This window comes from Bos indicus, chromosome 10 (genome assembly GCF_029378745.1).
Source record: "Bos indicus isolate NIAB-ARS_2022 breed Sahiwal x Tharparkar chromosome 10, NIAB-ARS_B.indTharparkar_mat_pri_1.0, whole genome shotgun sequence".
Lineage (NCBI taxonomy): Eukaryota > Metazoa > Chordata > Mammalia > Artiodactyla > Bovidae > Bos > Bos indicus.
Window position 1 is genome coordinate 1251322 of NC_091769.1, and position 13118 is coordinate 1264439.

The window sequence follows — 13118 nt, forward strand, 5'->3', positions numbered from 1 at the left end:
ATAAGCTTTAGCAATGGTAGCTCTCTCAGCAGTCCAGTAGACACCTGAATGCTTACTGAGTTTAAGAGTTCTTCCATGAGAAGAGGAAAGGGCGGTAAGGCTTGTAGTTTGTGCATCAAAAACTTACAGAAAAGATGTTTACATTCTTTACAAAGCCCTTTTACTACAAGTACCCCATAGTCTTTTTTTGAAAATGAGAGAGGAATAATACAGGATAAAATAAATAAATACACTGTGAAAGATACTATATTTTTGTTGAGATAATGCAAAGCCCAAGTTGTGAAAATGTATGCCTTGCATCTGAGGTGCTCTGTTAGGTTTCACAGTTCTAATAAATTGGATGAATGGCTGTTGGCTGAAAAACATTTTGATTGCTGATGTTATGGCTCCACTAGAAAAATGTGAATCACTGTACTTTCTGGATCATAACCACAGTTTTTTTTTTTTTATAACCTCATATTCCCTTAATCCATACTACATATAGGAAAGGATTTTGTTCTCTGTAATATTTATGGCTTTCATTTTTTATTCTACACATGGGTTATATCTCTCAAGTCTCACTGGTTTATTTTTAGACATCTTTGTGATACTATGAACTTTTATTAGCATAAATGTTAATGAATAAATCAGGTATTAACAGTTAATAGTTTCATTGTCATAAGTGTAATTTGGGTCAGAACTTGCATAATTACACAAAACACTGCTCAGTTAAGTCTTTCTGAAGATATGAATCTTACAAATTCATTTAAAAGTAACAATAAACTCTGTATTTACCTGTGGTCCTCATTTGTAGCTATCAAGCTGGATACATTCCGTAATATCCCACCTCCACTTTCAATAATGGCTAAAGTATTGGTCTGGCTGCGATAAGTGAGAGTGCCAACCAAAAATGCAAGCGCACCATCCACAGCACATATGTCAGCTTTATTCTCAGTGCAGTGTGCTGACAAGTTCCATAAGGCACTCAATACACTTTTGAGGGTTGATTCCTATCAAGAAACAGAATATGTCATCTAGTTAAGAGTTGTAACATCTTAGAACGTCTATGCTTACTTCTATAGAGAAAGCTCTCTCTCTTTTTTAAAAATATCCCCTTGCTGCCCATCCTTTACTGGTAAAGCATTAGGAACGCCTCACTTAAAAAAACTTTCATAAAATACCAAACAGAACTTAAGACAGTGATACCCCATGAAACAAGCAGAACACAACATTAAAACAATGACCATCACTTTCATCTAAACAATGAACGTGAAGTGTTAGAGGGCTCACACTTATCTCACAGAAGCTTATACTAGAAAATGAAACAACTGATGTGCATTCTGAAAAGATAATATTTTCAGGATAATATAAACTAGAAAAGACCCTCTAAATGGTGATTTGAAAAGATATCCAGACCTATCATTAAATGAAAAGAGCAAGTTGCAGAGAAGTATGTACAATATTCTGTTTGTATAAAAATACACATCCATATTTATGTGTGGTTGATGCAAAAGTAACAATTTATTAAAATGGAAGCAGACTGGAAATACTCCAATTTCTTAAAATCCTCGAAGAAACAAAGTCATTATAAAAATGAGAACTCCCTGATGTACAGTATCATAGTAAACTGTCAAATTATAACTGCCAGAGAAAACACTTTGAGTATGCAATTAAGGATGTTTGGTTAAAACTTGCCATGCTCCTGACAACAGTCTTCTTACTAAAAATCAATCAGGGAACAAACGAACATTCATTAGAAACCTACTCTGTGCCTATCACAGTTACAGGTACTCTAGAGGATACAAACAGAGCAACTGACACTTGCTTTGAAGGTGCTGTTTACTTTGGGGAAAAAAGACAGTAACACTATACTTAAAACCAAGGGCTCTAATGAAAAGACTACTGCCATGGGAACTTAAGTCAAATAAATGAAATAATTTTTGGAGGAGAGCACCTCTGCAGATAAAAAGACATGTACATTCAGAGGAGGCAGGGGAAGTAGAATGAGTAAAGGCATGGAAGTGGGAATAAGCAAGGGAGGACTAAATAACAGAAAGAAGACACAGGAGAAGTCAAAGTCCACGTTGGGAATTTGTGGGAAGTAAGGTCAGACAGGGAAAAGAGGGCCCTGAGAGTCACGGCAAACATTTTGGGCTCAACCCAATCAAGAGCCATTGTATTCTCTTCTTCAGGATATTAAATGAATAAAATAGATACTATTTACCTTGAGGCAGAGAAGAAATGCTTTCACCACTGAAGATGTGAAAAGGACAATAGCTCAATTTTAATTATAATGTGATTGAGGAAATGGGACAAAGTATCTTGAGATCAGAAAAAATGGGAACAGTTTAGAGGAGTGAGCTAAACTTACAACTGACCTAGAGATGAGAGTTGAAGGTAGGAAAACAGAAGTTGCTCTCTTTGGGACTACATGTAGGGGGCCAAGGGTTTTGTTTCAAAGAAGCTTTATAGTTAGAGGAGACAAGATGAAACGATTAGATGTGGGAGGTATAGGTAGTCAAAACAAAGGGAGGAGATTCAGTGAGGTATGTGATCAAAGGTATCAAACACAGGTACAGGTAGAAAAGTGATGTCCTAGTTAAGCTATAAATCTAGATTTTTTGTTAGGAGCAAATTTAGAAACGACTGTTAGGAAATGAAGGGCGTGACTACTTGACTACTTGTTCAGGGCTTTGGTTGTCACAGGAGACTCTGAAGAAGTTGGAAGAAGCAATGAAAATGAACATTTTTGTTTTTATTTTCAAAATATTGGGCTTCTTACAGATAAGTGAAACATTAAAAAAGCCTCCTTCTCTATAAGCAGTAGAGACAGTATAGCGGAGAAGAGTAAGGGAGAACAGTTTTGAGTAACAGCAATGCCCAGAGCACAGGGTGCAGGTGAACGAAAAGACTCTGCTGTGTAGAAGAGGAAGGGCCAGTGAATGAGGGGAAAGAATGCAGGGCACGGGGATATGGAAGGAGTTTTGGTTCTTGTGGTTGTGAGGAGTAAATGAAGTTGAGAATGAAGAGCTGACAAGTTAAAAAGAGAAGGAATGTTCATATTGGCTGTTGCACTGAATGTAGAAAAAGATGGAAAAAATAAATTCTAATACCGTTAACCAGAGCAAGACCAAACCAGAACTGGATAGTATAACTTTCTGATGGGCTAGTTTTTCTAAGATTGGGCTTACATTAAAAAAATTTTTTTTAATTAATTAATTTTAATTGGAGGCTAATTATTTTACACGATTGTAGTGGTTTCTGCCATACATTGACATGAATCAGCCATGGGGGTACATGTGTTCCCCATTCTGAACCCAACTCCCACCTCCCACCTCCCACCTCCCTCCCCATCCCATCCCTCAGGGTCATCCCAGTGCACCAGCCCCGAGCACCCTGTTCTATGCATCAAACCTGGACTGGCGATCTGTTTCACATATGATATTATACATGTTTCAATGCCATTCTCTCTCAGATCATCCCACTCTCGCCTTCTCCCACAGAGTCCAAAAGTCTGTTCTTTACATCTGTGTCTCTTTTGCTGTCTCTCATATAGAGTCATCATTACCATCTTTCTAAATTCCATATATATGTGTTAATATACTGTATTGGTGTTTTTCTTTCTGACTTACTTCACTCTGTATAATAGGCTCCAGTTTCATCCACCTCATTAGAACTGATTCAAATGCATTCTTTTTAATAGCTGAGTAATATTCCATTGTGTGTATGTACCACAGCTTTCTTATCCATTCGTCTACTGATAGACATCTAGGTTGCTTTCATGTCCTGGCTATTATAAACAGTGCTGTGATGAACACTGGGGTACATGTGTCTCTTTCAATTCTGGTTTTCTCCGTGTTGGGCTTACATTAAAAATTTATAGATGAATTTAGGGAGAAATGATCTTTAATGATCTCTCTCTCATCTATGAGAGAGAAATGATCTATTCTTCCTTTACAAGACAGGCTATGTCTTGACATTTATTAAAATCCTCTTTTACACTTTTCAGCAGGCTGTGTCTGTTAATCTAACTTTCTTGGTACGTAGCAATTGGTTTGTATGTAGATCTTTGAGGTCCCCGAGTGATAATACAATGAGCTGCTGCTGCTGCGTCGCTTCACTCGTGTCCGACTCTGTGTGACCCCACAGACGGCAGCTCACCAGGCTCCCCCGTCCCTGGGATTCTCCAGGCAAGAACACTGGAGTGGGTTGCCACTGCCTTCTCCAATGCATGAAAGTGAAAAGTGAAAGTGAAGTTGTTCAGTTGTGTCCAACTCTTAATGACCCCATGGACTGCAGCCCTCGAGGCTCCTCTGTCCATGGGATTTTCCAGGCAAGAGTACTGGAGTGGGGTGCCATTGCCTTCTCTGATACAATGAGCTATTCAACAGCAATACAAGTTCCAATAATCTATACAAAAACATTAAATCTTTCTGAAAATACACAAGGTTGATTAGAAAGAAGTATTAAAGTGTACCTGGCACTAATTTTTTTGTATAATTTTAGTAAGGTATTAAGGCGACCAATAAACTGTACTTTGATCCTCCTCCAGTTTCCTTATACTCCTTGTAATCCACCCCCAACCCCAGGCAACTACTGTTCTGATTTCTGACATAACAGATTATTGCAGGTATCAATAGTTCATTCTTTTTTTTTTATATAGCCAAATAGTATTCCACAGTTTATTTACCCATTTACCCACTGATGGTCATTAGAATTTTTTTTCCTAGGTTTTGGCTATCACGGATAATCTTTATGTGAATAACTGTGTGTCTTTGTGTAAATTTAAGTTTTTGTTCCTCATGGGTGGCCAGGTTGTATAGCAGGTAAATGTTAGTTTGAAAACACTGCCAAAAGTTCTCTCAAGCGGGACAGACAGACCTCAGAGATATTGAAGGTATGGTTCCAGACCACTCCAATAAAGCAAATATTGAAATAAAGCAAGTCATGCCATTTTTTTGGTTTCTCAGTGCATATATAGTTACATTTACATTATACTGTAGTCTATTAACTGTCCAAAAGCATTGTGTATAAAGATGTACATACCTTAACTGAAAAAAACGCTGTCGGGAAAATGGCACTAAAAGACTTGCTTAGTGCAGGCTTGCCACAGACTTTCAATTTACCAAAAATGCAGTATCTGCGAACTGCAATAAAGTGAGGTATGCTTGTATACCATTTAACTTTTCTGCCAGCACTGCAGAAGAATTTCAGCTGTTTAACATCTTGGACAACACATGGTCAATTTTAAAGATTATAACCAATATAATATGTGTAACGGTATCTCACAGCTGTAATCCGTATTTCCCTGATGACTAATGATGCTGAGTATATTTTCAAATGCTTACTGGCCATTCATAACCTTTTTTCTAGAGTGTGAATACAAGTGTTCTGCTGATTCAGTAGTATTCTAAAGGTATCTTTATACAAATCCTGAGTATATTTGAACAGTACTGTTTTCTCCCAGTTTTGAGACATAATTGACATGTAGCACTATTTAAGGTAAATGGCATAATGATTTAACTTACATACATCATGAAATGATTACCACAGTGAGTTCATTGAACATCTATTATCTCATATATATATATATATATGTATATACACATACACAAAAATTAAAGAAACAGCAAACTTTTTCCTTGTGATGAGCACTCAGGACTTACTCTCTTAAAAATTTTCATATATAATGATATGGTAGTGTTAACAACATTTATCATATTGTATATTACATTCTATTATGTATTTATCTTATAACTGGAAGTTTGTACCTCTTGACCACCTTTGAACATTATCTTTATTGCCAGTTACTTAACTGAATATTTTTCTTATTTCTAATAATTTTCCAGTTGATTTTCTTGGAGTTTCCAGGTATAAAACAATGTAATTTAGAAAAAAATACATAAATTAAGAAAATAGCCCCAGACTGAAAAGGAAATTCTGAAGAGAAAAATGTAGGCTCTGGGTCAAGGAGGGCTGGTTGGGTGAAAGGAAGCTCAGATTAGCTAAAAAGACTAGCTTAGCTTAGTTCTTCACAAATTTCAATTAAAAAAAAAATCAGCTTAGTTTCTAAAGTAGATATCCCACCTAGACATTACTTCCTTTTGTGAACAAATTATTATTTGATGGATTTTTCATCTTTGGGTCTGATTACCTCTATAAGGTGACTATTAAAATCTGGGGACTCTGGGAGATTGGGATTTGGGCAGCAAGGAATCATCTGGGGGTGATTCTGTCCCTTTTCTCTTACAGGGGACATCTGGTAATAAATGGAGACATTTCTGATTATTATGACTGAGGGGAAGGTATGTCAGCATTTAGTAGGCAACGGCCAGGAATGCTGCTAAACATCCTACAAGGCACAGATCAGTACCCCCAAACAAAGACTTATCTGTCCAGGATGTCAACAGAGCTGCAACACCCCGATTTACACTAGGTCACCTTGTACAGTCTTGTCTGCCTTAATACTTGCAGAGTTTGGAGCAGTCTAAGTCTTGGGATGGGTAAGCTAAGAGGGTCAGAAATTAGTGAGTCTCAGAGGTGGGAGAGGGCAGTGAAAAAGTATCCAAAGATGAAATGCATATGGTAATACCAACAGTTCTCAAAGGTACCTTTTTCACTTCCAAAGCACATTCCATCAATGCTTTCACACTTCCAACTTCACGCAAAGTCTTTTTACTATTTACATCTGCTCTCCAAGACAGATTCCTCAAAACACTCGCAATAACCTGCAAATGGATCAATTTTAGAATAGTTTGTTTATAAAATTATTTATACTAGTTGCTTTCTTGCTCTTAATGTTAAAAGTAAGACTGTGTGCATGTGTATTAAGCTGTTTCAGTCGTGTCTGACTCTTTGTAACCCTATAGACTGTAGCCCACCAGGCTCCTCTGTCCATGGGACTGTGCAGGCAAGAATACTGGAATGGACTGCCATGCCCTCCTCCAGGGCATCTTCCTGACCCAGAGATCAAACCCGTGTCTCTTATGTCTCCTGCACTGGCAGGCGGGTTCTTTAGCACAGGTACCACCTGGGAAGCCCAAAACTAAGAGTAGAAATCTATCAACAAATACATTTCTTCTTAAAGCTGATATAAGCCAAAAGGAAGTCTAGAATAAAATCTTTGCCTCTATTCTGGTGTTAATGCAGCCACAATTTAAACATGAGATGCTGAATACTGAGTCACAGCTTACATTAACCTAAGTCAGGGTGTTAAGCCACTAATATCCAAGAAAACCACGTGGAATCTGAGGAGTACCTGCTGCAAGTCCTCGCTTTCAGACTGGAGCTGAGCCACGAGCGCTCTCATGCAGCCTTTCATAGAGCAGAGAGTAGCCTGGAAAGTCAAGGGTTACACAGCGTTAGTAACAAGGCAACCTGCAGCCACCCATAAAAGAACTAGAACCATCAATTACATAAATAAAAGACAAATACCCTCCTAATCCTTTGCAATATTCATTCCTTTCTTGGCAAACTGGAAAAATAAAGTGAATAAATAATAAGAAATGATAAGAAAAGGGTTTGAATGTAAAGTCTTTTATTTGGATGGAACTAATATGTGTTTGACACTTTCACCCATCAAGATTTCCAGATTTTTGCTATCATTCCCAAGAACAGTATTTTTTTTTTTTTAATTACTTTTTGGCCTCACTAGGCGGTATATGGGATCCTAGTTCCCCAATCAGGGATTGAACCTGTGTCCCTTACAGTGAAAGAGTGGAGTCTGAACTGCAGGACCACCAGGGAAGTCTGCCCAGGAACAGAATTTTAAATGTGATTACATAAGTTCACGTCTGTGTTCCATCTTTTGCCTTTGTTTAGGCATTAGACATCAAACAAGTACGGATATGCAGTGGAATATAAAATACAGGTTTTTATTAGTCAGTGTTTAATGACGAGAGTGACAAGAAAGTCAGTGAAAAGTAGTCTGTAAGAAAAAAAAGCTCATACCAGAGCCATCTTAAGAAATGGATCTTATAAAACATACCTTGTTGGCTACATCTCCGAAAGTCAAGTTTGTCAAAGCCATTCCTGCATATCGTCTTAAAGTAATACTGTAGTGGTCATTAGTAAGCCCATACATTTCACAGTCCACTTGCAATAATTCTGCAATGGCCTGTAGTCCCCCTAATTTAAAAAGGGCAAGAGGAAGAAGTCAATAATCTAAAATAACACAAATGGGTACCAAGTTTATAAATTACTAGAGAAAAATCTCAAAGAATGAGTTTAATTCTGTCTTCAGAATTACAAGCTACAAAAAATGTTATAAAGCACTCATGTAATATACTTATCAAGTACAAGTGACAACTACTTCATTTTCTGCCAGTTTCTCCACCCTCCAGCCCCCTGTCTTACTGAGTAAGATGAATATTATACTCTATTTACTGCAATACACTGTATCCTGTCAAGGAAGAAGACTATATTCTACTATTAGGTCCTCCTGAATGTAAGCAGAAAAAGGTAACTTTATTACTAGGACTTTATAAAAACATTCTTCACTGTCACACACTATGGCCTAATTACTTTAATATATTTTTATCTCCAAAATAATTTTTAGTATCATTAGGAATACTAAAACTTCTAAGTGAAATAGTGTATGAAGCAAAGTTTATTTCTTTTTTATGAAAAAGAATTACCTGTTCAACTTATTACTAAGCTGAATAGAACCATTTTTATGGTTTTTCTTTTTAAATTCTTTCTTTTCTTTGATACACACAAAGTGTCAAATACCAATACTAGGATTTAGTATCTTCTCTCCCCTTGATTCCCACCACTGGGTATACTTAACAATGCCTACAGTGGTCAACAGTAGGAAGGCAAGGAGAAAAATGAAGGGAGAGGAAAAGACATAAAGGAAGGGGTAGCAGAAAGACAACACAAAACAGAAGGACAAAAGGTGAAGCAAAATGGTGAGGGAGTGAATAAAAAGAAAAATAAAAATGCATATGGAAGTTATTAAAAATATTCATCATCATCAATATTAATCATTATGAAACTGGAGATACTGTTAGCTGAGACAGAAAAGCAGATGATGAACATAAACAGGCAGTTCCTGGATACTGGAACTCTAAACTGTCAGGTCATTAATCTGAAAGAGGATCTGTACATTCATCATTTTTGTAAATGATCTAGAAGGATCAGTATGCAGAGCAATAAGCAAGTTTGCAAAACAGACCAAGTTCAATTCTGGGTCAAGAATGCCAAGCCAGGGATTTAACTCTTGGAACATTTGTGTAAATCTTTATAACTGGCACCAATGACAGATAAGTTTGAATGTAGGTAAATAAAAATTAATTTGGTTAAGGAAAATCCAAACCATATTTAGGAAGATTTTCCTCCATCCACCCATGATGATGGGAAAGATAAACAGCCCATGAACAAAACAGCCAATGAACAAAACAACCGATGTCTTTATGGAGCTTACAGATTAGCACAGACAGCCACTGAACAACTAATTTAAATGTCATGATTGTGTAGAAGCACGGGGCATGATAACAGGCAAACCTAACGTAGACTGGAAGGATCAAGAAAGTGGCTGAGGAACTAAGATTTAACTTGAGACTTAAAGGATGAATGACCATCTAAAAGGGGTAGAGGAGAAACAATAAGGAAGCATCTCAAGCAGATAAAATAGCACATGTAAAGGCTGATGGGCCTGAAACATTAATATACAGCAACAAGGAGGGGCTACAAAAATGCCAGGTAATACAAGACTTTGTGTACCTCACCAAGGATCTAATGCAGGAGAAAAGAATAAATAGATGTATGTTCTAAACAGATTCCTATGATTAAGGCTATAGAAATGATTGCTACTGGAAGTGGGGAGCCAAGTAAGATAAACTATGGGAGACCAGGAGTGAAGAAAGAGGCTTTGCTTGTGCTGGGGATAAAAAGAAGAGCAGTGGGGGAAGATATATTTGAGAACCAGAATTAAAACAGTTAGCAGATACAGGGGACAGGAGCAGAGTCCAAGATGTCTTCTAAGATTCCGGCTTCAGCAAGTGGGTTGACGGGAAGGCTACTGTCTGAGAAAAGGAACCCTGGTCAAGAGATAGTTTTGGGGATGGGGGAGACAGACTCAGTTTCTGTCAACTCAGTCAGAAATGTCTGAAAAATCATCTGGGTGAAAATGCTGGAGGAGCAGTATGAAAATGTGTGTAAATCTCAGGAGAGAGAATGTGGATTAAGATGTGAGTTTGAAAAACACTGTCAGGGAAGCCATGTAGTAGAGCATATAGCCTAGGGAGAGTGGAAGAAAGCCGAGTACAGAGCTTCAGAAAATTCCACCATTTAATCCTTCAGCAAAGGAGGAGGAACGAGAGTCTTGACTAGGAAACAGACCTGGGAGTCACTGTTGACTTAAAGACAGTAGCCTTGTGTACTGATCAGATCACCAAATGTTGAGGATTATAAACCGGACCATCAAAGCCATACAGAGCACACTCTGCTTCATGCCTACATAAAATCCTGCCTGGCACAGCAGCATCTGTGACACTGTTCTAAGAAAGTAACATGTGAAATAATCTCAAGAACCTCCCAAGAAGGCCCTTGACTACTTTTGTATGGGAAAACCAAAAATCTTAGGACTTGATTCTGAAAAAGAACAACATTATTAATGCCAATGATGAAGAACGTGCTAATGAAAAAAGAACATTCAATAAAACTTAGCGTATTAGATAGAAGAGAGAGACCCTTTATGATTTCCAGGAGTTAAAAAAAACTTCCAGTGAACTGTAAGGCAAAGAATCTATACACTTTAAAAATGGATTCACAAAAATACGATGTGAATTCATGACAGATAGGAAAAAAACTGGTTGCCCTAAGAAATACTAGGATGTTTCAAGGTAATGTAAAGGTCATGAGCACATCCTTCCACATTATCTTGGTGTCTGTGTTAGAGAATAGTGGTCTGGATGAACCAAATATTATCGCGTATGGTATCTCATAACCTTATTGATAGTAGATGATCAATGTCTTCAGATGACATTTACCAAAATCCTTAAACTTATCAAAACAAGATAGTAGAAAGATGACAGAATTTTTAAAAAGTATATTACTTTTCTTTTACTTGGTTTAGATAGTCACCATTAGCATGAAATACCTCATTCTAAAATAAGTAGGGCTCAGCAACAATATTCTATATATTGGTAGTTTCACAAAATTTCCTGGTCGTAAGAATCAGGTGGGCCACTTCCTAGATTTGATTCCTAGGTCCCCTGCTCTGGAGATTCTATTTTCCTAAGCTTGCTTACCATGGGCCAGAGAAGTACACGTTCTGACCACTGCCCCTGGTGATCATTATCATCTAGTCTGGGAAACACCAATGCATATGTCTGGAAATTAATAAATGTGTACATTCCTGGTATTATAGTCTAAAACTTGCAACACTAATAGTTGCAAACTTAAATGACCCTAACAGTTGTAGAATTTTCTTGCATCTACAAAAGACAGTCCTAGCTGACTGGGCTTAGGAATTTTTCTTCATCTGCTTGGGACTTCTTTCCTCCTATCCCTCATTGTCAGATCCCTTGTGCTACCTGACTGTATCTATCCACAGTCTACACACCTTGTTCCTTCTTTGGCTCCAACGCAAAGTCAGAGGCTAAGAGTGAGAAGGTAATCGCCTGTGGCTACATCCCCACAGTCACACCCCCAGAGGCCCCGTCCTGCTCCTCACCTGAAAGCCCCTGCCCTAGCTCCTGGGATGAAATGCCCCGGGTAGCCTTCCTACCTGAAGAAGGAAGAGGAACAAACACTGAGTCTAGATTTTACTTGGAAATTCAGATGATTAATGTGGGTCAGTCCTAGTCTACAGTTCAGTGGAACACAGGGACATTTAGAAAAAACATTTGTGGGAGCTTAAAACTGGATTAGTTTTCCTGTTTGTTCATTATTTTCCCCATTATTATGAGTGTTAAAAAAAAAAAACAAAAAACACCCAAACTTGAAATTTCACCAGTGCTGGATTGTATTGAGGAGGGGAGAACTCACAAGTGCATACTCAATTTCACAGGAACCTAGGGAAAAAGGAAAGAGAATCAAGCGGCCTAGGGCCTGTGGGGGGCAGGTGGAGACCAAGTACACACAGCCTCCCAAAATGACGATCTGAAGGAGACAGCACTCATTTCCAGCCGTTCAGGTTCTCTGTGATTTAAGCGACTCACGACTTTGTCACTTGTAAGATAAATGATGAATGAAAATGGCAAGGGTGGCAGGGATACAAAGCGGGGGCTGGAATGAAAGGTAACGTAAACAGCACAAAAGGCCAGGGCACAGCCACACTAAGACGCAGACTCAGCGCCTGCTTCTCGCTTGTGGCACAACGAAAGCGATCCGGGTTCACAGGAGATGGCTCAGCATGACGCAACTTATAAATACCACACGTGCAAAATGAACCTAGAAGTCAAAGAGAAACCATCTCATGAAAAATGGGGGCCACAGAGGCAGGTGTGATAAGGTTCAGAGTATGTGAGAACACATCCTAAGAGTAATCCTTCCAAAATTAATGGAATATTTTCTAACAAATTAGAGGATAATGCTTTTCCATTATTAATGCGTTTCAGAGATACCAGCCACGCTGCTTATCATGAAAACCCAGTAAAGTACGGATAACCATGAAGATAAATGAGAGTCTTAATAATAATTCCTTCCCGTGTCCATCAGAAGTGACTGAGTTCAAGAATAATTACAAAGCTCCGTATCATCACATCTCAAAACGATTCAAGTTACCCTCCCACCGACTGGCACCCAGGGTCCACCTTGACAATATTGGCAAGAGTGCCCATTTATTTCTTTTTGCCCATCCCTGGCTAAGATTTTAGAAACCCAAGTTAGGTTATGAAAGGGTAGCAGTTTCTGTCACTTAGGACATTGTCTTCTCTGGAAACCAGAGTCACTTGCTACAAGGAGGAAGCAGATGGTAATAGAAGTTAGTGGCCTTATACACTAATTCAACAACAACGAAAAATCGTCAGGATTCTTCTATGGCATTAAGAAACATTTTTATCTTACCAAGCTCATTCATGGCATGTCTATGCTCTTCATCAAACGAAAGCTTCATTAGAACACAGACAGCAGGGCAGATCTGATGTTCAACAGGAGCTGGCACTGAAAAGTAAAATGGACATAAGCCATGATGC

The 13118-nt window shown here is 38.2% G+C and overlaps 1 protein-coding gene across 12 annotated transcripts in view; it reads right to left on the reverse strand.

The window, feature by feature from the left end:
- Nucleotides 1–13118, reverse strand: part of APC (APC regulator of WNT signaling pathway) — a 131903-nt gene that overhangs the window by 9178 nt on the left and 109607 nt on the right. For 8 of the 12 annotated variants that reach the window (XM_070796617.1, XM_070796622.1, XM_070796623.1 and 5 more), the window contains 6 exons: nucleotides 12991–13086; nucleotides 11657–11710; nucleotides 7967–8106; nucleotides 7238–7315; nucleotides 6591–6707; nucleotides 775–989 (listed from right to left, as the gene is read on the reverse strand). In XM_070796617.1, coding sequence (XP_070652718.1) covers nucleotides 775–989; nucleotides 6591–6707; nucleotides 7238–7315; nucleotides 7967–8106; nucleotides 11657–11710; nucleotides 12991–13086 — 700 coding nt within the window. The remainder of the gene's footprint in view (nucleotides 1–774; nucleotides 990–6590; nucleotides 6708–7237; nucleotides 7316–7966; nucleotides 8107–11656; nucleotides 11711–12990; nucleotides 13087–13118) is intronic. The other 4 variants (XM_019968011.2, XM_019968008.2, XM_019968012.2 and 1 more) reach the window with 1 other exon arrangement.